General features: G+C 46.4%; 1 protein-coding gene across 2 annotated transcripts in view; it reads left to right on the plus strand.

The window, feature by feature from the left end:
• Clic6 (chloride intracellular channel 6) overlaps window positions 1-13,333 on the plus strand; it is a 48,805-nt gene extending 35,472 nt beyond the window's left edge. Inside the window, exons 2-6 of one of the 2 annotated variants that reach the window (XM_021209506.1) lie at window positions 818-927; window positions 1,449-1,574; window positions 2,692-2,798; window positions 3,581-3,762; window positions 11,494-13,333. In XM_021209506.1, the coding sequence (XP_021065165.1) occupies window positions 818-927; window positions 1,449-1,574; window positions 2,692-2,798; window positions 3,581-3,762; window positions 11,494-11,655 (687 nt within the window). In that variant the 3' untranslated portion in view covers window positions 11,656-13,333. The remainder of the gene's footprint in view (window positions 1-817; window positions 928-1,448; window positions 1,575-2,691; window positions 2,799-3,580; window positions 3,763-11,493) is intronic. The other variant, XM_029544576.1, reaches the window with a different exon arrangement.
• The last annotated feature ends 10,035 nt before the right edge of the window (window positions 13,334-23,368 follow it).

Here is a 23,368-nt window from a genome sequence, read left to right on the forward strand (position 1 = left end):
TTGAGGCCAGCCTGGTCTACAGAGTGAGTTCCAGGACAGCCAGGGCTATACAGAGAAACCCTGTCTCAAAAAAAAAAAAAAAAAAAGTCTGTCTCAAAAAAAAAAATCAAATAAAAGCCAAGGAAATGAAAGCAGCTGGCAGGGCCTGACATCGCTGTTCTGTCTTTTAAATAACACCGTATGCACATGAGAATTGTTCCCAGAGACTGTCCTGAATACATCCCCAGAGCAAGGTCCTGGGTGGCTTTGTCACCGTCTACTGGGTCCCAGATTTTCTGTGCAAACTTGAGGGAAGATTTTTTTTTTAATTAATTTTATGTGTGTGAATTTTTGTCTGCATGTATGCGAACCATGTGCACGCCCATGAGGGTCAGAAGAGAGAGGTGTGATGGCTTGGAAGTGGTGTTAACAGATGGTCGTGAGCCTCCATGTGGGTGCTGAGAACTGAACCTAGGTCCTCTGCAAGAGCAGCCAGTGTTCTTAACCGCTGAGCTGTCTCCCTAATTCCTATTGTTTCCATTTAGTGTGTGTGTATGTGCACACGTGTGCATGTGTGTGCATGTGTATGTGTGTGTGCTCGCACGTATGAGCATCACCCCCGTATCACATCCATCTCTAACCTGTCATAGATCCTGAGTTAAATGGACTTAGAAGTTCAAATACAGTAACCATTCATAAAAAAGTCATAATGACTGTGTGTGTGTGTACATCGCTATTGCTGACACATAGCATTGCGAGACCGGGTCAGATAAATCTCTCTCTCTCTCTCTCTCTCTCTCTCTCTCTCTCTCTCTCTCTCTCTCCCCCCTACTCTCAGGCTGGTTATGACGGCGAGAGCATTGGAAACTGCCCATTTTCACAGCGTCTCTTTATGATCCTCTGGCTAAAGGGTGTTATATTCAATGTGACAACGGTGGACCTAAAACGGTGAGATGGGGCTTCTGTGTCGTTGCAGAAATTGGGCCTAATTCCCCGTATACAGAAACACACCTTTTCATGTATACGAGCATGTGTGTACACACACAAACATGCTCATATACACTGCTAGGGACTATGGGCATACAATGATATGCCCATCCTTAGTCAGGAGCCTAAAATGAAGCACAAGCTAGCCCAGCAGTATGGTTCATAGAGAACTCAGGGGCTGCAGCCAGAAAGGGGTAGGGGTCGGGGGCCAGGGAGAGTCTGCTTTCCCTCCCAGAGCCCTGCCTGAGCACTGCTTTGGGCTGATAACCCCAGAGAGCTAACTTTCCCATTGCTGGCAGCCACCAATCATTTGTTAGCAAATTCCTTGGCTTTAGTCTCCAACAAGCCACCTTATTAATTCACAAACCACTTTAACATTTTCGAGGGTTGTAGCTCTTAACCGATGAGATCACAACTAAACCTTGGCTGTGACTCCAAGTACTAGAGACTGTCCATGCAGACTGTTCCTCCCTCCTATTTAGGAAGCCTGCAGACCTGCAGAACCTGGCTCCTGGGACCAACCCTCCTTTCATGACTTTTGATGGTGAAGTCAAGACAGATGTGAATAAAATTGAGGAGTTCTTAGAGGAGAAGTTAGTTCCCCCGAGGTAAGCCTCCTAGGACTGATGCTCACAAAGTCTTTGGTGCCTTCCTCCTTGGTCATGCATACTGTGCCACAGAAACAGCCAGATCAGACACTTTGAGTTAAGATGGAGTCTGCTTCTGCTCTGGTTTCATTTCTGTTGCTGTGATTAAAAACATTCTGACAAAAAAGCAACTTAGGGGAGGGAAGGTCTATTTATCTCACAATTAGCTGTAGTCCGTGATTGCAGGGAAGTCAGTGGGGTAGGAATGTAAGCCAGACAGCCACACCACATTCACAACCAAGAGCAGAGAGAAATGCAGGATGATATTTGCTACTATTATACCTGTTCTGAGTAGTTCAGGGCCCCTGTCCTAGAGAATAACACCACCATTAGTGGACTAGATCTACTGTATGCCTGTTCTGAGTAGTTCAGGACCCACTTCCTAGGGAATAGTACCACCATTAGTGGACTGGATCTACTATTATCCCTGTTCTGAATAGTTCAGAACCCATTTCCTAGGGAATAAAACCACCAGTAGTGGACTGGATCTACTATTATCCCTGTTCTGAGTAGTTCAGGATCCCTTTCCTAGGTATTGGTACCACCCATAGTGAACTGGATCTTCCTGTATCAATTAATAATCAAGCTATACACACAGGCCAATTTGATCTAGACAGTCCCTCAGATGAGGTTCTTCTCTAGGTTGTGGCAAGTCGACACTGAAAACCAACCATAACAGCTTCCCTTCTATGTATCCATAGCTTGGAGGTTAGGATGGTATGGCAGAAGGAAGAGAGGAGGCGCCATTGCTGTGTGGGATAACTTTCTCTCATGTCTGCTACTGGAAGAAACTTCAGGAACCTTCTAGTCAAACATCTCCATTAGACTGGGGAGAGGATTATGTCGGGAGCATCTGGTTGATCCTTGTGTTTCAGGATTGATCTCGCCAGGGCCAGATCCAATGCAGTTCTCCCAAATCATGTTTTCACTCAGCCTTGAGATGCACTGATCACGAAACCAGTGTACAGGAGCTTGCCGTTGTAAATATCTGCCCAGAGACAGGCCTTTCCCTCCATCGGCTTCATCATCCTCACTAGACGTTGCTTTTGTGTGACCTTCCAATTCTGAACTCTTCAAGGTACCCTAAGCTGGGAACTCAACACCCTGAGTCCAACTCCGCAGGAAATGATGTTTTTGCCAAATTCTCAGCATTTATTAAAAACACCAAGAAGGATGCAAATGAGTGTAAGTACTCTGTACTGGGTTCTGTCCCCGCAGTTCTGTCCCTACGGGGTCGTCCACATGCCTGCTGGGGAGAGACTGGGTATCTGGGCTCATTTCACAGAGTGTGGGTACAGACGGGAGTCTGAATAAGGAAAAACATTTCTATCCTTTTCTCTGCATGTGACTTTGGAGAGACTGTTTCTAGAGTTTGGGAATCCAAAGTACAACACTTATATTAAGGGGAGACATTTTGACATGGCACCTGTTGCCACCTGCAATGTGGCGATTGTTTAAATGGTGATTCTGCCAGTCCCTAGCTCTCCATAGGCTTCTCATGAATGTCTATAAGAGTGGATGCAGTTGGGCTGGATAGATGGCTTGGCGGTTAAGAGCACATGCTGCTCTTGTGGAGGACTGGAGTTTGGTTCCCAGCCCCTCTACCAAGTAGCTCATAACCACCTATAACTTTAGATCTAGGGCACCTGAGGTCCTTTTCCGTCCCCTGAGGGCACCTGCATACATGTGGTATGCCTACCCAAAGACACGAATACAAATAATAATAATAAAATCAAAAATACCTTTAAAAACTGATGGGTTCCAGAAGTGGCACAGCTGGGTGGATGGCACAGAGACTGAGCCCTGTCTGCCTCTGTGTCCTTCTGGTCATCTTGCTGCCGACTGTCTGTGTCTCAGAAAGGAAGCACACCAACTCTCTCCTTCCAAGGCAACAAACAAACAGACAAACAAACACACAGAGACATTTGTGTGGCCCATCTCCAGCATCTCTTGCCTTTGTGTTTTAGTTTATGAAAAGAACCTACTACGGGCCCTGAAGAAGCTGGACAGTTACTTAAACAGCCCGCTGCCAGACGAAATAGATGCCTACAGTTCAGAGGATGTCACTGCTTCGAAAAGGAAGTTTCTGGATGGGGATGAGCTCACACTGGCCGACTGTAACCTCTTACCCAAGCTCCATATCATTAAGGTTTGTTTTTGCTCTTGACAGCTGGCTGGATGCATGAAAGAGGGTTTATTGGTGGTTTTGTTTTGTTGTTGTTCTGACTTATGCTGAGGCCAGGCATTAGAAAATGGCCTGGAAAGGAATAATAGTAGATCCAGTCCACTGTGGGTGGTACTATTCCCTAGGAAGAGGACCCTGAACCACTCAGGACAGGTAACAATAGATCCAGTCCACTGTGGGTAGTACTATTCCCTAGGAAGCGGGCCCTGAACCACTCAGGACAGGGGTAATAGTAGCAAATATCAGTTTGAATCGAAAACTAGTAGTTTAGAGTCAAGGCAGCCACACTAAAGACATAGAACCAAGAGCTCCAGGTGTCTTCGCAAAGTACCTGTGAATGTGCTCCCTGGTCCTCCCTGAAGTCCTCAGTCTGAAGAAAAGCTCAAGCACACTCAGGTCTCTGTGGCTTGAAGATGATGCATTGTTGATAATTCTAGGGATAACCAAAGATGTTCCAGGGACAATAGAGGGGTGTCCTATAAACTCTTAATATCACCCCCCCCCCCACACACACACACAGCTAAGGCATCCTGTCTTCCTAGGTAGCTGGATATAGCAGAAGAGTCAACAGTCACAACTAGAGCTGTTTGAGGGAATCTTATAAAAGTTTTAAAATGTTTGTTATTTTTTTTTTTTTAAATTTCAGCTGTCTGATTGGTCACTGACCTGGCTAATCAGAAATTGTTGTGGCATCCATGAGGATTCCCAGGCAGCTGGCTCCACAGTTGGAGGCTGAGTTGCTTCTCTCTCTCCACCTCTCTGTTACTTGTGGGTGTCAGTTGTTATTGTGACTGACAGCCATCAGTGCTATGCATATGACCTTCAGATGTCTGAAAAAGAAGCCTGTGCACTGGGCATCTTCATTACTATTAAATTCTCACCTAGGCCTAGAGCTAGTGTAGGAACATAAAGCGAGAATAAGGAAGAAACACAGGGAGATACCAGTCTATGTCAAGCCCTAAGCTCGTACATATTTGGCTGGTCAGACCACAGTCCTTGGTGGGCTACCTGCCACTCTTGGTCACTCCATGTGAGAACCTCATCTTTCTCTTCCTGAACACTTCTTCTTGCCCTCCCGCTGAGTCTCTAACTCACTCCTCCTCTCTTGCCTGTGTACTTCAGCGAGACCTACTTACAACAGACATTGCCAATTCCTTGAGTGAATGTCTTTTCAGTAGTGTCACTAAGGTCCCAACATCCAAAGTAACGGAAGATGCTCAACTCCTGACAATCTGCTGCCTCTAGACACCATTTTCCAGTGATATTTGTGCCGCGGTGTTGTGGTTTAGTCTCCTGGGGGAATGAATTTTTAGTCTTTGCTGTGAATGATATAGCACCAGACAGGTATGTGCAGGCTGAAGAAGAGATGGTGGTTAATATGACAGAATGCTTGAGCAAGTCTGTCAGAGCAGAAAGGTTTACTTTGGCCTGTGGGTTCAGAGCTATTAGTTTATGATGAGTTGGCTCTATTGATGTTAGGCTCATGGCAAACACTGTGGAACAGGACAGCAGCTCGTCTGTGGAAGCCAGAAGGTAGAGAAAGCAAGAAGGAGTGTCAGGAGACAAGATGTGCCCTTCAAAGGGCTCCAGTAGTCTAGGCACATTTCCTATTGCCTAATCCACTATGGTTAATCAGTCAATGAGGCTAGCTCCTTCATGGTCTAATCACCACTAATTGTGAACCAAACCTTCATTTTACAAAAGTGTTTAATATCCAAAGCACATTGGATAGCATGAGGAATGTCTCAGACACACAGCACCAGTCACAATGTGCTTTATTCATAAAAAAAAAAAAGAGGGGATGGAGAGATGGCTCAGTGGTTAAGAGCACTGGCTGCTCTTGCAGAGTGTCAGAGTTTAGTTCCCAGCACCCATAATAGATAGCTTACAACATCTGTAACTCCAGCTCCAGGGATCCAACACCTTCGCCTGATCTCTGTGAGTCCTCCATTTACATGAACATGCAGACATACACATATATGTAAGCAGTAGAAAGGGTAAGCTTGGCGGTGGGACTAGGTCTAAAGCAGTCCATGGTGAGAATGAAAGACCTAGAAAGAGAATCTTCAAAGCCATTTAGCACTTAAGATACTAAACTGTTTAATGATCTTCCAGCACAGAATACTTCTGAAGGAAATGAGAATTCGTCCAAGGGAATTATGGTAAAAGATGAGACTGAGGAGATTTATAATTTATTTCCTTTCCTGAAACTCACTGAAAAATGACATTAAAAATACAGTATTGGCTTCATCTTTCACGAGCCTACGGAAGAATGACAGGTCATCCACAAACTCAAAGGAATCCAAGAGACAGGCTTGACTGGTACATGGCTCCCTTTAGGGTTAGAAAAGTTCAGAAATTTTAAGAAGTAAATAATGCAGTCCTGAAATGACTCTGCATAGAGGGTGGAGCATGAGCTGGCAGTGAGGCAAAGACGACAGAGAATACTTGTGGGTTGAGATCTCTAAAGAGCCAGAGTAGGAGGACGATTATACAGGGATGATGTCTACACAGCCCGTGCCCAGCCCCTCTGCCACACTGTGTCCTGGAGGGAGATGGGGTAGGAGAAGAGGAAGGATCTAGCATTCTGTTTTGTGACTGCTGAACAGAAGAAAAAGAAAACAAAAAAAGAAAAAGAAAAAAAAGAAAAGAAAAGAAAAGGAAGGAAGGAAGGAAGGAAGGAAGGAAGGAAGGAAGGAAGGAAGCAAGCCAGTCAGCAAGCAAGCAAGCAGGCGAAAGTTCCCTGACTCTAACTCTAATGCCAAGCTTATCTCTAACCCTAACTCTAGCTCTTGTGTGTCTCTGAGGCAGAGTAGAGGCCAGTGTTTCCTGAATGAATGCTTCAATGGAATACTAAATTTGCTCTACCAACTGACCTGTCCCCACTCTCCTATTGCTCTACATGATTTCTAAGTAAATGGTAGCTCCAGTATGTCTGCCTCACTAACTTCTGACTAGCCACAAAAAGGGACCCACGAATGGCCACTGTATAACTATAGACAATAAAAGTGGAAGAAAATGATGGAGGACCCAAAATTAAAGAAAGGAAAAAGGGGGACAGGAAATGCATATGTGACAAAGACTTGTCCCAGGAAGTCAAAGAACACTGTATATTCTACAACCTTGAAAGGGGGAAATGATATGGACTTCTTCAGAAAAAGCTCTAAGACAAGACACAGAATGTCAAAAAACACAGGACCAGAAATGGATGCAAAATGGATGCAACTTAGGCCAGAGGCATTTGAGCAAGCAAAGACAGATAAAGTCTCGAAGAAATAAAAAATTATGTAGAAGTAGCAAGAAGCAGAAAGTAGCTGGACTGGATCTGAAAACAGGCCATCCAATCTCAGAGTTTGTATTCAGAATGACAGTAGCGGGAAGGGAAGCAGGAAGCAGGCAGTCCAAGCAGAGCATTGCTTTCATTAGCATAGAGCCGGACCCTCTGCTTTATCTAAATAGTCTTAATTGATTATTTGTGCTAGGATGAAACCCAGGGACTTGCACACACTAGACAACAACTACTCTACCACCAAATTCATCACCAGTCCTTGGTATTTTGAGACAAGGTCTCACTATGTAGCTCTGTCTGGCCTCAGTCTCAATATTCCCCAAGCCTGTAATGAATCCTAGAGCTACAAGCGTGTACATCATACAAGTCTCCCTATTTTTTCTTTTTATCATTACTGTATTCGTTATATGCTAAGTATCAAACCCAGGGCCTTGGACATTTAAACAAGCACTGGTGCATCCTTAGCTCCAAACTTCTTTCAAGGCCATGCCATATTTAGGAAGCAAATTCCCAGAACAATCATCACAGAGAGACATGTTTGATACTTGACAGAGCTTCTGTAATAGAAAGGAAGAATTAGGAACCGAATCTGTCCCCTTTCCATTGCTATTACAAAATGTTTGGGACAGGGACATGCAGAAAAGCTTATTTAGCTCACAGTTGTAGACATTCAAGAGCATGAGTCAACTCTGATATGGATCTTATGGCATCCCAGTATGAGTGAGTGTGTGTGTGTGTGTGTGTGTGTGTGTGTGTGTGGTGTGGGGGGGAGGTGATCATAAGTGAGACAGGATGTGACCACAGGTGAGACAGAAAGTTATATAGGTGAAAGAGGAAGTGACCATAGGCGAGACAGGAAGTGACCATAGGTGACACAGGAAGTGAGCATGGGTAAGACAGGAAGTGACCATAGGTGAGACAGGAAGTAGCCATATGGTGAGATAGGAAGTGTCCGTATGATGATACTAGAAACATTCAGACTTACTCTTGTATATCAGACTTCCCACAGAATTAACCAGATTCCTTTGAGAACTATCTCGGTCTCTCCCGATGGTGTGCTCCAGTGATTTCCTCCTCTAAGCTGTGCTTCTTGAAGGCCCCACCACACATTGCTCTACTGAGACCTAAACTTCCAACCGGTGACCCTTCAAAGAGTACACTCAAACTAGAGTAGACAGCCAGACGATAGTACTCACCAGCAGCTGTGACGACATAAATAAACAGTAGAACTGCCTACAGGGGGAAGACATCTACAGTAGCCTTCATGGCATCAAAATTCTAATAGAGAGGAAAAGGAAGGCTGTCTGGTGTATTATGAAAGAGTTTTATATCCCCAGTTATTATCTCCCCAGACACCCAGCCTCAGTAAAATAAGCACTCCTGAGTAGTAAAATTACTATATGTTGAAATACTCAAATGATCATGAAAATAGGAGACAGAGACAGATAAGATGTGCTTTAGAAAAGTCTGTTAAGAAACAGGGAACCTATCTTGCTCTAATTTGGAGCACAAATTTACTCAAAGGACACTGGCTTGCTTACAGACTGCCAGAAGAATGAGAGACTTGGGCTTAGGGGCAACCTAACTATCCAGTCCCAACACACATCCCTGTCATTTACCCGTTCAGTTTCTCTGTTCTTATGTGTTTAGTGAACACATGTATCAAGGGTTTAGAGAGAGGGAATGATATAATTATATTTTAATCAAAAGTGAAATAAATTTATAAAAATAGATTGCAGTTGAAAATTCAATTAGAGGGACAAGTCCTTCCCATGAGCTTCTTAGCTTGGGGCTGCAGCCCTTTCTGTGAGGAACCAATACTAACAACAGGAGAGAGACCAAGCAAGAGGACCTGAGTTTGACTCCCCAGAACGCTTGCAAAACATGGCAGATGTGAGGCATTCCATCTCCGGAAGGCAGGGGCAGGAGAATCACTGAATTGCTGGCCACACAGTTTAATCACATTTCAAGTTCCAGGCTCGACAGGAGACTGTCTCAAAAACGAGGTAGAAAAGGAGGGTTTGGAGTGATGGCTCAGCGGTTGAGTCTTGTGCTTGGCAGAGGCCTCGAGAGTCGCCACCTGCAACTCCGGCAGCAGGGACTGGAATGCCTCTTCTGGCCTCTAGGGACCTCTGCACACATGTGTACACACCCATAAGAAATACTTCTTTAAAACAATAAGTTAGGGCAGTGGTCAAGAGCATTGTTTGCTCTTCCAGAGGACCTGTATTTAGCACCCATGTCAGGTTCATGGGATCCAACCTAGACACACATGCACAGACCACCTCCCCCCAAACCCCTCACTTCCATACATCATAACTTAAAAAGTAAATCTAGAATAGAGCTTAAAATGTAGTTAGCAATCCAGAAAGTCACCCAGTGTTGATCTGACTCCCACGCAGTATCCACACACTTGCACACGTGCACATGGATATATATACACACAAGGAGAAATTATAAAAGCAAATGTCCATGTATGATGGGAAGACATTTACCAAATTTCCTCATTAATATTAAAATATCCAGGGCTGATGGCACTGGCTCGTAATACCTGCCACCCACGAGGCTGACGGAGGTGGACTGCAAGCTCAACCCTGAATGGGTTACAGAGAGAGTTCAAGGCCCACCTAGGCAAGATAATAAGACCCCATGCCTAAATGGAAAGTAAAGAGAGAGCTGGGCTCGGTTGGGGGAGGGGCTCTGCAGGGGAGCAGTTGCTTAGCATGAAACTCCAGGTTAAGATTTTTCAAAAAGCATCACCAGCGAAGCAGGTAAGCATCCACCAAAGAAATAAGAGTTCTTGACTCTAGCATCCCTAAACCTGCATTCAGACAAGGAACACCAGACCCTGTCACAGGCTCTCTAGACGTTCCTGGGTCCTAATTTGCTGCCACACTGCATGAATGGTGGTCGCTGTTATAGTCTGACAATTGAGTACTGAGATCTGATTTGTGTTGAGTCTCATGTTACATTCATTCCAACACCCCAGGATCAGTGGGAAGGGAGGGGACACAGCAGACATGACCTTTGTAGCCCTGGATCCCTGCGGCAGATGGAATTGTGCTTCCCCAAGCTTGCCTATCAAGGTCCTAATCACTGTTACCCCAGAATGGGATTTATTTGGCATGTGGGTCTTCAAAGACACAATTAGCTAAGTTGAAGGTGCAGAAGAGAAAACTGGACCCTCCTCCAATATGGCTTGCTGCTAAAAGAGGATTTAAGACAGGGACATCCAAACACAGCAAGAAGACATGCACAGACTCAGCTGTCCTTTCGTCGTCAAGAGTTTAAGAAGCTAGGAGGAAGGCCGGGGACAGATTCTAACCTAGAAACTTCAGTGCGAGCAGGGCCCCGCTGACATCTTGACTTCTGGGACTATGATAGAAAACCTTTTTGCTTTCAGTTGTTCAAGTGTGCAGCACTAACAGAGACACACATCCCTGTCACTGGACACTGTCCTTAGTGATTACTCACCTGGCTCTCTCCAGACCAGAGAAACCATCGCACACGGCTGAGTCCCTTAGTACACCCACACACTTGTCCTTTTCTTGCTCCTACTGTCTCCATGATGTTGAGGAACAAGCTGTTTTGTTTATGCACCTACTTTTGCACATGGTAAGCTCATGGTTGAGCAATCTGCTAAGAAGAGAGTGGTGGACTCCTGAATACCAGACGTTAGGGATCGCTGGAGATGGGGTTGAACAGCTAGAAGAGAGAGCTGATTAAAAAATCCTGATGAAATCCAAAATGAAGACTTCCCATGTGTGTGTGTCTTCATGCACCACGTAACGCAGTAGCTGACACCTGCCAAGGCATTGCCACAGACACAGGGAGAAAGCCACTGGCATGCTGTATACACACATGGCTGGATCCCAAGGATCGCCTCTGGGAAACTTGACGGGCAAGTTACAAGAGGAAGGTTGACTTTGGCTCACAGTGTGATGGGATAAAGCCCATGGTGGCAGGGAGGGCATGGGGGCTGGAATGTGAGGCACAAAGTGCTATGGGCTCTGGTGTTCAGCTCCTTATGCCCTTTCTGTTCAGTCCAGGATCCCAGCCCATGGACTCATATCTTCTGCACGTAGGGTAGGTCTTTCAGTCTCAATGAACCCACCCTGGAGGCTCCCTCATTTTGGTGCCCACAGGGTGGTCTCCCAAGTGATCCTAGATCTTATCACAGAGCACTTCATTTGGGTTCTGTACTTCTGTCACTGACTCCCCCTACCCCTAGCCCCCCCTCCTGCTCCCAAGGTGCCCTAGCAGAGTTAAAGTGCCACTGTGGGTGGCCCACAGGACCATAGGATGACATCAGAAGCTAGGCTGTGAGCCTCCCAAGGATGGGTTGCCTGACCTGATCACCTACGTGAGTGGCCTGTCTCCTTTCACTGTTTCCTCTTGATTTGCAGATTGTGGCCAAGAAATACAGAGATTTTGAGTTTCCTTCTGAAATGACTGGCATTTGGAGGTACTTGAACAATGCTTACGCCCGGGATGAGTTCACTAACACGTGTCCAGCCGACCGGGAGATTGAACACGCGTATTCAGATGCAGCGAAAAGGATGAAGTGATGCTGGCTTGCTTTGTTTGCTCAGACGAGTGGGCGGGGCTTCTAGGAGAGCCCTCTGGATTCTTCCCTGAAAGAGTTCTTTTGCAAAATAGCGCTGACTCTCTAAATGCCACTGTAGGATGTGTGGCCTTGCGATTTGCCTACTCATTCCTCAGTCTCATCTATGCTAATTTATATCTTTGAGATTCAGTTCTCTGGTAATCCATGTTTAGGGCGACAGTGTTTTGTAGCTTGTTTCAGAGCAAACAGGCTTTGATTTAAGTTTTTAGCATTTTAAAGAGGTTAGTTTTTCATTGATAGTTTTTATAATCACATGGCTTGTTTTTCTCTTCTCAAGTATCAGTTTAAAACGGAGATGCTGTTTTATACTTATAGAATACTTTAGAACAGTATTAGAGGGTATGGAGAAGAAATTTAAAAAATCACCTAAAATTATATATATTTACTGATGACAATTTGATGAATATTTCCAGAATCGGCCAATCTTTCACCTATGCCTGTGCACATACATACTTGTGCGTGCACGTACATTGCATATAATTTCATTCATCTGTGGCATAGCATTTGTGTAAGAGATCAATGAAGGGACCTCTTGGTTCCTTAAAGGTTATCACAGAAGACTTAAAACAGAAGATTTAGCCCTGCTGAGCCACACAGGGGTTGTAGAGTCCCTTGCAGAGCCATGGGACAGCAGGACCTAGGGTAATGGGACCAGGGTGTCTTGCTTCTGCTTCGAGGATGCTGTTGCTTTGAGTCCAGGTGTGGAGGAGAGCGTTCCTTGTGCTTTTGGGTCTACTCCTTTTCCGGAACCCACTCTTCTCACTCCCCCAGAGGCACTATGCTTTCATGGGGACTCTTCTTGTCAGCTCCAGCTTGGAGACTCTCCCTGCCTTACATTACAGTATAAGCCTATGAGTCCTGCTCATAGCCGTGCCTCAGTGAAGATGGTGTACCCGAGGCTAGCTCATTCACATCTTCTTTCTGTCTCATTGCTGTTCTTTCTACCTCAACCTGAGGCGAAGCAGGAAAACTGAATTCCAGATGAAAATCCAGAAAGTCCCACTCTTAAGCTGTTCTGGAAAATGGTCCTTTCCCGAGAAGTTGAGGGGTTTCTGGTGTGCTTGCGGCATCCCCTCTACCATCCTTGGGGCCACTCTGTGCCACAGTGAGGCCCGTGGGCAGGCTGCTGGACTCCAGCCTAACCATGAGTGAGGAAATGTGAGCTTGCAAACTCCGCAAGGCTTGTCCCCTCACCGCCACACACCCTACAGGAAACATCTCTTGTACACTTGGCTGGAGCGCTGGGCTCTGGAACCTCATGCTCCATAGGCACTTGGGTGAGGGTACCAGTAAGATCCTGAGATTAGGTGAAAAATATCTCGAAAGGAAACAAAGTCCACTATGGTGGCCACTACTTTTTCTTGTTTCTTGGAAGCTGTGGCTTCAGTCCAATAGTCTGTTTCTTTGTCACCCAAAGAAGGTTTTCAGGGTCATGTCTAGCCTGTCCCACCCTGGTCCGCATCACTCTGCACCTCTGTAAGAGTCACCTTGCTAAACCCACGTGGTATTCAAACTTGGTAAATGAGCTGATGGTTGGGAGTTAGTTCTGTTAATTTTGTTCTTTTAGATATTAAGATGATCATAAGCTGTGTGCCTTACAAATTAAACATTTTCAATCAGCTCCATTGTTTTTCTTTAGTTTGCGTATGTGTGTTTAACACGCCTGCATGTGTGTTTGTGTTTGGACTGTGTGGGTGTGCATGCACATGCAGTGACGGCTTGGGATGGCAGAGGATGAGGTGGAGAATCTTGACTGCTCTCCCACCTTGCTCTTTAAAGGCAGAGTTTCCTATTCAAGCCCAAAGCGTATGGCTAGTCTCACTATTGAGCTTGCTCCAGGAATCCCGTCTCCACTTCTGAGGCTGGTGCCTCCACGCCCTCCTGACATTTGCCTGTGTTCTAGCGAGCACTTCACTGCTGAGCCATTTCCCAGCCACAGCAGAAACTTTTAAACGAAACCAGCCTCCTCTGCCCCAGCTTCCTCTCCCACACTTTGCCTTTTCCATTTGGATTCGAAGGAATAAAAACGAAGAGTGCAAATCCGAACCAGAGGTTGCTTATGTTCGCGTGAGATAATCCATGTGTGTTATGAACCACAGACGTTTTAACGGCACCTCAAAGCGGTCTGAACAGACATGTGTGGCCTCTTTGTCCAGGTGGCTGAAACAGATGCTGTGTGGGCCATTTCATGCAGACTGGTAGCTCTAGGAAGTGGCTCCTGGGGGCAGTCATCCCCAGTCCTAGCCCCTATGCCCAGCCTTATGTCCACCCAGCTTGGCCATGCCCCCCAGCTCCACCCTCCCTGGGAAATTCCCCCATAGATGCTGAGTGTGTGTAACGTCTGGGACGATGCAATTCCATCCTCACTTACAGTTGCTAAGAGGAATTAGAAAATAATCACATTGTTTTTATTAGAAAGCCAACTCTCCTTTGACTACAGAGAACACTGCATAGTTATCCTGTAGAAGTCAGTCAGAGAAAAATCTTAGCAGATCCGGAAAGTAAAGGCCTTCACTTACCATGTGCAGACCCATGCACACTCACCTGCACATGCATATTATACATGTTAACCAAACATATATATATATATATATATATATATATATATATATATATATACCCCCATTACCCTTAACAACCCCCCCGCACATACACATGCACGGCCTCGCCCAACTCCCAGAACAAGCAGAGCTCAGGGATCCCCTTGCACATCCTGCACCAATGCCTGGTAACTCACTCCCAGTGGAGTCCCATCATCCTTTAGGCCCCAATTTTTAGTGGTTCAAAGTTATTCTTGGAAATAATTGCTTTAATAAATTAGAATACCGCCCCCACCTTTCTTTGTTTTTACAGTTAAGAGAGCAAAAAACATGTTTCATTCTAAGAATGTGTAATCCACAATCCTGTAACATGGACGAATAAGTGATAAACGTTACAAAACGACAGTGGCTTAGCTTTCCCTCTTAAGTCAATTACCTTTCAAAGTTTGAATTTTTGCTTAATCTGTTACCACGCTTGTGGGTGTGGTCATTTTAAAAGGCTGGATGGAGAGCTGTAGTCCCTGGCAACAGGGACAGGCTCACCTGGCACTGGTAGGTCTAGCCTGCCCTCCTGTCCACTGTGTGCCTAGGAGGCCAACAGGGCTGTGCCTGCTGCCATAGGCTGGCTTGGACATAGTAAGTGGTCTCACTGCAGAAGGGTCATCCTGGGTTTTGGACAGCTCTTGCTTTGAATGAGGCTGTGTAGTCAGGGAGAGCCCAAAGCTTATTATTTGGCTTAAACTAGTACAGGTACTTGTTCAGTTTGTGCTCCAAGGGAAATTATGTTCAGAAGTGTGGAGCAGCACACATCCGGATGGCACAGGAGGTATCTGTCCTGAGAATAAGGTAAGACTAGTAATGGGGTCTTATCTTACACACTATTTCATTCATAACCACCCAGCCCCTGTCCCAGGTCACTCTGGGTGCCTACAGGGCTCCCAGCTCTTCAATGGATTTAACAACCCTCTTGGAGAGAAGCCATTCCCCCCCACCCCCCAGGCTGCTGCCTGTTCTCATCTCTTCCCATAATACCCGAGGTGATGGGACAAAAAGAATGGCCCCAAGGTCTTGCCTAGGATGGCCCAGAGTCCCTCAGGCACTGTCACCCTGGAAGGCTCTCCTTCCAAGAGGCGGCTCTTTGTGAGTTTGAGTTGGATGTCTTTCTGAAGCTTTGAGTCTCTGTGTACCGACACCCACCAGAACCTTGCAAGGCTCCTCCACACTTCCGACGCCCGTAAACTCCAGAATGATCTTGTGATAATCCTGATTCCCGGAAGCAGTGGGTTAGTACTTTCTGAGAATGTTCCTTGCTTTGAGAACAGGAAATGTTTTCAAGCGACGTCATGGTTTTCACTTGCATTATTTGATTTTCTCATTTGAGGATTAAGCGCTAAGAAGCCGAGTGTGTTCTCCGCCTCTTCTCCAGAAGGATTTTCTTTCTTTCTTTCTTTCTTTCTTTCTTTCTTTCTTTCTTTCTTTCTTTCTTTCTTTCTTTCTTTCTTTCTTTCTTTCTTTCTTTCTTTCTTTCTCTTTCTTCTTTTTTTGAGGCAGTCCTGAGAAAACAAATAACAAACAGCAGCCAAATCCTGAGCAGACATAATAACCTGACATTATTGTGACCGGCTCCGTAAAACCCTGTCACCCCAGCACAGGGGAGGCTGAGGCAGAACGAGGTCCCTTGAGCTTGAAGCTACCCTGGGCTGCACATTCAGGCTCAAAAAGAAGATAACGTTCTCTATAATCTACAACATAGCTGGCTGTTTTAAAATTACTGTTATTATTTTGGTATTTGCTCTTCTGATTGGCTTTTGTCATACAGAAGTTGTCAGAATGGAGTGGGCACGAACCTGATCCTCAGTCACACAAGCGGGAAGTCGTTATACTCTGAATTCTTGGTTCTCTACAACACAGGGATCTGGGGATGGTAGTCACCAGAGACGCAGTTGTCCCTTCCACAGGTCTCTGGGCTGACTGGGTGGGGAGAGCTGGCCTGGGGCTTTGTCAGACACACTGAACTGGGTGGCTCTACTTGGTCCGATTGATTGGGAAGCCCTTATTTGGCTTGGACACACTATTTTCAGTTGTCTGATACTTACACAAGACTTGATTTGACTCCCTAAAGCCAGAATCTTAGACCCACGCAAGCCAGTCTCTCTTCACCACTAGGTGGCACTCCTCCCACCCCTGGAGCCTCCTCCACCTTCCATGGGCCTGGACCAGAAGTACTAGTTGGGTTGACCACGCTGGCCTGATGCAGACAGATTAAAGCTTTCATCCAAGCACAGCCCAGGCCTCTAGGTATTTCCTAGGGGACCAACCTGTCAAAAGGTGGCCTGTCAGGGCCAGAGAACAAAGTGTGGATTCACCCTGTTGGTTCCTGGAAACCCACCCCAAATACTGTTTTTGTTTTTGTTTTGTTTTGTTTTCTTTCTGGTGTGCTAAATGACTGTGGGAAGCAGCATTCTGCTCAGTCCTGTAATTATTTGCCTTGTCATGGAAGTGCTAGGAACAAGAAGCCCCTGATTATGCCTGACACCAATGTAAGTGGGGAGTTGGGATAAAATCAGATGTATTGATGATTTCTTGTTTGTCGACAGATTTAGGGACATTTAAATCAATCTTAGGGACTCAGAGGTCCAACTCCAGACCCATGGGCATCCAATATAAGACCTCAGTGTTCCCACTGACAGAAGGGGTCTCATTTCCCCACCATGTGCAGTCTCTCATGGTACAAGGGATGGCCCAAGAGTGTTTGCATACCTACCCCCCTCCCCCCTCCCCCCTCAGTATCTCATGTAGCTGGGAACTGGGATCACCATCGACCATTGGCTAGACTCCCTCTAATGTTACGCCTAGTTTAACTTGGACTTCTGCATCCTGGGTTCTAGCATCAAATGGTGTAGTCATGAAGAAAATTGCTGGGGGGGGGGGGCGTGAGGGTGGGGCTGCACAGAGGAGAAAAGTGGTTGTGGTTCATTATGAGTACATGTGTGTAAGTGAGTGTGTAGGCATGCTTCCAAGCACATGGGCATGCGAGCATGTATATACTCACCCATCTGCGTGTGCAAACATAGACACATTCACACACAAGTATATATATGTTAGGATATATTTATATATGCATACACACACACACAAACACACACATGTAAAATGTTCTCTCAAGATTCATAGTGGCTTGGAAATGCAGAATATGACCTTATTTCAAAAGAGGGTCTTTGTAGATGAAATTGGTTAAATTCCAATGAGCTCCCGTCGAATGAAGCTGGTCGCTAATTCTGGTGTCATGGATGTCGTCCTAAGAAGAGACAATACACAGACACACAGAAGGAAGGAACCGTGTGCTGATAGGATGGGAGGCAGGGGAGGGGCAGCAGAAAGCCTGGGAACGCCAAGCCTATGTCACCTCTACATCATCTCTGTCACCACCTGAAGCTAGAAGAGGCCCTGCTGATACCTCAGCTGAGAGTTCCAGCCTCTGGACCAGTGAGGACGTAACACAGTGATGAGGTAAGCTCCGCCCACTGTCTCCATGGTACTTCGTTACTGAATCCCCAGGAAACTAAGACCCAATGAGAGGGGTAGGAGTCATGCTTGGGCCACTGTGGGAGAGACCTGCGTTACTCTTCTTATTGCTATGACAGAGCCCCTGACAGAGAGAGAAGAGGGGAGGAGGAAGCTCAGGGTCCTGCTCTAGGCAATGCTATAGCCCATCACGGCTGCCGGGAGCCACACTGCACGCATAAGGCAACAGGTTACTGGTTCCGTTGCTGTGGCAATCAGGAAACGGCTCAGACTGGAAGTGGAGCCAGCCTCTAACCTCAGCTCATACTCAGAGGACCCTACACCTGCCATTCAATCCCCGGGCACAGAAGGTTCTGAAACAGTGCCAGCAGTTGGGATCCAACAGCACGGTTGCATGAGCCTGTGGGGGACACTTTGCGTCTGACATAACAGCAGCCCCACTTTCCTACTGTCGAATGCAGGGGTTGCACGGCATTTCAGTTTGTGCCTTTCCAACCTATTCAGTGTGCAACCCTGACTTGGACTGATGGGCTCGGGCCCAGTGATACTATCATCGAGAACAGTCCCCGGGCACAGAAACGAATGCCATCTTTATTACTCACCACCTCATGGCTGTGACAATATATTTGACAAAAGTGACTTAGGGGCATGGGTTTATTTTGGCCTATGGTCTGAGAGCACAGGGAAGTGATGGCAGCAGATGGGGGGCAGCTGTCCTATTGCGTCTGCAGTGAGGTAGCAAAGCAAGGGGATCGCTAATGCTTTTTATTCAGCCTTTTACTCACCCCAGGAGCCCAGCCCATCGGGCAGAGCCACTCACATTCAGAGTGGGCCTTCCTAACTCAGTTAAAGCATCTGGAAGCGTCCTCACAGGTGTACCCGGAGCCTCTTACACCGGGGCTAGTCCTTAGCTTGGACACTGCTCGACAACTGCTTAAGGAATTTTTGGTAGACACTTTGCTTTCTGAAGGAGCCATTCTCCACATTTAGAGCATGTATGCCATCCATAACTACATGTCAGGTGTCTACTCACTGGCTTGCTTCTCAGGGCATCAGCAGTGCTCGCCTGCAGTGTGTCCAATGGGATTCCTTTGCACAGAATACCTCCCATGACATCCTCTCAGCTTTTGATGATGCAAGCAATGAGGAGTGAAGGTTGCGGGAGCCTTTTTTTTTAGCATCCTATCAACTTCCTTCCATCTAACCTCGACTTGCTTCACTAAAGGAGTAACTAACACACGTGCTTTGAGAAGTGTGTCCAGAGAACGTAGATGTGGAGGACTGCAGGCATGTTTTCCCTCTAGAGTTGTTTTTATGGCCATGATGATCATGGTGACGATAAGGGTGTGTGTGTTACATGTATGTAGGCAGGCAGGTGTGGACTGAGGCCAGAGATGGGCATTAGGGCTTCCCCTCTTATTTCTCTCTAGGTTATGACTTTAAGAGGAGATCTCTCACTGAACTGAAAGCTTGCTGTTTTGTGAGCTATCGAGAGATGCCTGTCTCTACCCCCTGCCACCCCTGTACATCACTGAGTTTACAGTACACATAGCCATGCCTGGTTTTTTAGGTGCTGGAGGTTCAAACTCAGGTCCTGATGCCTGCACAGCAAGTGCTCTTATCCAGGGCGCCTTCTCCCTAGCCTTGACACAATTGTTTTCTACACCATGCAACAAAGGCCACAAAGTTATCAGCTTAGCATACATGGCTTGTACTTACACTCCACGGGCTGCAGGCATCAGGGAGTGTTTTGGTTTGGCTCTGAAATGTCCTCCGAAGACCTTGTGGTGCTGAGTGTTGGTTACTAGCTTATGGTGCTGATGAAATGTACTAGGACGTTTAGCAAGGTAGGCTTAAGCGACTGAGAAGTGAGCAACTTGGGATGTTTCCTTTGAGGGCCCTTCCATCTCCTTGCTGTCTCTACACTATGATGTGGGTGGCTTTGCTTTCCCACATGCTCGAGCCACAGAGATCTGACTAATCCACTAGAAGTCAGTGTGTTCCAGAACTGCTTATCTTGTTCAGGGTCACAAAGGCCGAAAGGAAGGGACTGGCTGAAGCTGGATTCCCATACAAGGCTTTAAGGTCAGCTCCTAGTGTTTAAGGCTGCCTCACCTCTCTGCAATCTCCTTTATCTCTGACTTGTGGTCTTCCTTTGAAGCACTTACTTGACTAGTCCAGGCTCATCCGAGGGACTCTCCTTTATAATCAGCTGATCAAATCAAACCCTTGGAGTCCCTATACTCAAGTCAACTAATTAGGGACTGTCGTTTCCTTTACTCTGTCATGTGACCTAATCACAAGAAGGATACTATATTTTGTAGAAGTTTTGTCCCAGTTCTTCCTTCCAACCCCATGTTCCTTGGCTGACCTAGCTATATGGCCAAGGTACTCGTAGATATATTTTAAGACTCAGACTCAGACTTAAAATATATCTACGAGTACCTTGGCCATATAGCTAGGCTCTTCCCTGACTAGATCATAACTGTAATTTGTTTTCTGCCCTGTGGCTTGCTTGTTACCAGTGCTCAGACACCATTAGTCTGTCTTGTCACATCTTCCTGGGTGAATCTCCTTGTGCCTGACTCTATCCCAGAATTCTTTCTCTTTCTGGATGTTCCACTTTCTATCTCCTGCCTAAGGAAATCAGATAGGGCATAGGGCATCAGATTTGTTATTGACAGGTGCCACACCCTTACAGACATATGATATTCTCTCTACAGTATTTATTCACAAGTCCTACCCAACCTCAAGAGCAGAGGCATGTACACTGGGGCCTGGGGATCTCAGGAGCCAGCTTAGAGTAGGCTCATACTAGTCAAGTGAGAGTCTGTCATGGGCACTTTAGAGGAAGACGCAACACCACCAGCGACACACAACTCCTGGTTGAGGTCAACCGAGGTCGTGTTGCCAAACCTCTTAGGTGTTGCCAAGCTGAGTCGTGGCATCAGGTGTCTGCCGCATATCTTCTTGGCGTGCATCCTCCAGACTGTCTTACTGCTAATCCTCAGGCTCGCACTCCATGGGGCGGGCAGGTCTGACATTCCCTGAAGTCCACTTGACCTGATTCCCAGGTTCCTGTGACAAAGCAAGAGTTTGTTGACCTCCACATCTTGGCACCAAGTGTACTATTTACCCAGTGTTTTTGCCAAAGGGTGGGGAGGGAAGGTGGAGCCGAAGGAAGGATTTCTTGCAGTTGGTCAATGAAGGGCTTTGTCACGGCTCCTCTTCATGTTGAACAGGTGGCCAAGCGTCTCGGTACAAGGTAGACACGTTTCTCCTTTAGTCCTCCCTGAATTCAGCTCAAAGGCAGTTACATAAATGAACAACAATAGCGCCACCACCACGGATAACAGCCAAGCCAAGGCTGCTCCTTTAGTAGAAAAGAAAATTTTAATAAGGAGTCTGGAAGATGCTGCACACAAACTCTAAGGCCCAAATTCTTCCCTGTTCTCGGGTTTCATCCGCGAGATGGTCGGCTTTGTCAGCTTGTCACAGTCTAGAAGCCGCTGGGAGGAGAGTCTCAGTGAGAGGCTGTGTCCTGGCTGCTTTTGTGTGTCAACTTGACACAGGCTAGGGTTATCACAGAGAAAGGAGCTTCAGTTGAGGAAATGCCTCCAAGAGATCCAGCTGTGGGGCATTTTCTCAATTAGTGATCAAGTTGGGAGGACCCCTTGTGGGTGGTGCCATCTCTGGGCTTGGGATCTCTAAGAGAGCAAGCTGAGCAAGCCAGGGGAAGCAAGCCAGTAAGAAACATCCCTCCATGGCCTCTGCATCAGCTCCTACTTCTTGACCTGCTTGAGTTCCAGTCCTGACTTCCTTTAGTGATGAACAACAATGTGGAAATGTGAGCCAAATAAACCCTTTCCTCCCCAACTTGCTTCTTGGTCATGATGTTTGTGCAGGAATAGAAACCCTGACTAGGACAGGTTGTGAGACCAGGTTGGCCTGTAGACATGTCTTTAGGACCTTGTCTAGATTGTATCAAGACCTAGCCTAAAAGTGGGCAGTGCCATTCCTTGGCTTTGGGTCCAGAATCACCAAAGAGCAGGGAAAGTGAACTGAGGAGCAGGTGTGCACATATCCACCCCTTGTCTGCTCCGTGCCATGTGACTAATTGCTTCAAGCCCCGTCCTTGACTTCCCCACACGATGGACTGGAGCTATGAGCTGATTAAACTTTCTCTCTCTAAAAGTTGCTTCTGCCAGGGTGTTTTGTCCTCACAAAGGGAAAAAAGCAAAACAACTACCCAGGCGCCCAGGCACACTGGGTAGTTTTGTAGTGTGTGTTCTTTTAATTGTTGGATTATCATTCAAACCAGTCACACTCTTTCAAGTGGTGAGAGCTGTAAAGGCTGTAAGCTGGCTTCTCTGGGTTGTGGGGAAGTTGGAGGCCTTCAGCATTTATACCGAAGGGAAAGAAAACCTCTGTCAAAAATCAGAGCACTAAGGTAGTGACCAGGTGCCTGTGCATAAGAGGCAAGCAAGGCCTGCTTGTGCCACGGAAGGTCACAAGGGCAGATGCGACACCGACAGAAATCCAGTCCTCAGGCCCCAAGGCTCTTGGTGCAGAGAGAAAGACTCAGTGTGTGTCATCTCTGAGATTTGTCTGAACAGCACCCTGTCTGGTTCTGTATGACACACATTTGTCTATGTAGCTTGAGTAGCTACATCATTGCTTCCCAACTTTTGAAATAAAAAATCCCCTCCCAGGGACATGATGAACAGTTCTCACTGGGAAAGGCTGGAAGGTAACCACCTTATAGTCTGCTTAGCTTGGTTTCCCTGGGAATCATATTCCAGTGAGAGATACCATCATTTATGTAATAAAACTAATATTTTAAGCAGTATTTCCTACTCTCCTGATTCTTGGGATTTTATGTCCCGGGAAAACAATTAAATTTTGGTTTTGTAACAGAACTCAGCCAAGTTTGTTTTGTTCTCAGGCACAGTTTCCTTCGGTCCTGTTGGGCAACACAGCAGTCACCTTGGTGAGAAATGAATGCATGGTCTCAACCACAGTGTCTTAACAGCTGACATGATGATGACCCTTGTCAGGAAGCACATCTTCTGGGGACCCTGGGGTACCCTGTTATTGTGGTTGCTATACAGACACACACTCCCAACTTGTCCTGAAAGCCAGACCTAAAGAAATGTTCCCTGTGAGTTTAGGAGTTAATTTAGTTTCGTAAGAACTTTCTAGAAAACAATAATGGCTCGATCTGAAATGGCCGAGATGGGGAAGGTGTTAAATTCACCCCCAGGACATCTTGATAAAGAAAGTGTCTCATCTTTCAGAGACATCTTGGGGTTGCCCTGTCTGGTCGGGCTGATTGGATCACCTGTGGGCTTGGTAGCCGTGATCACTTTTCTGAGAAAGAGATTCTTCCTGGCACTTCAGAGATGTCTGACGATCCATTTCAGTTTTCTTAGTGGGAAGGATGGGGATGCTCGTAGGTAAAATTTGAACTGTGTTTGTACAAGGACCACCTCCTGGATGCCATCACCAAACCTCTAACACCGCATTGCTGTGGCACCTCTGTGCTTTCTGCCTGATAGAGGCGCCATGTCACAGTAGTGACTCTCCACT

The sequence above is a fragment of the Mus pahari genome, chromosome 12 (assembly GCF_900095145.1).
Source record: "Mus pahari chromosome 12, PAHARI_EIJ_v1.1, whole genome shotgun sequence".
Lineage (NCBI taxonomy): Eukaryota > Metazoa > Chordata > Mammalia > Rodentia > Muridae > Mus > Mus pahari.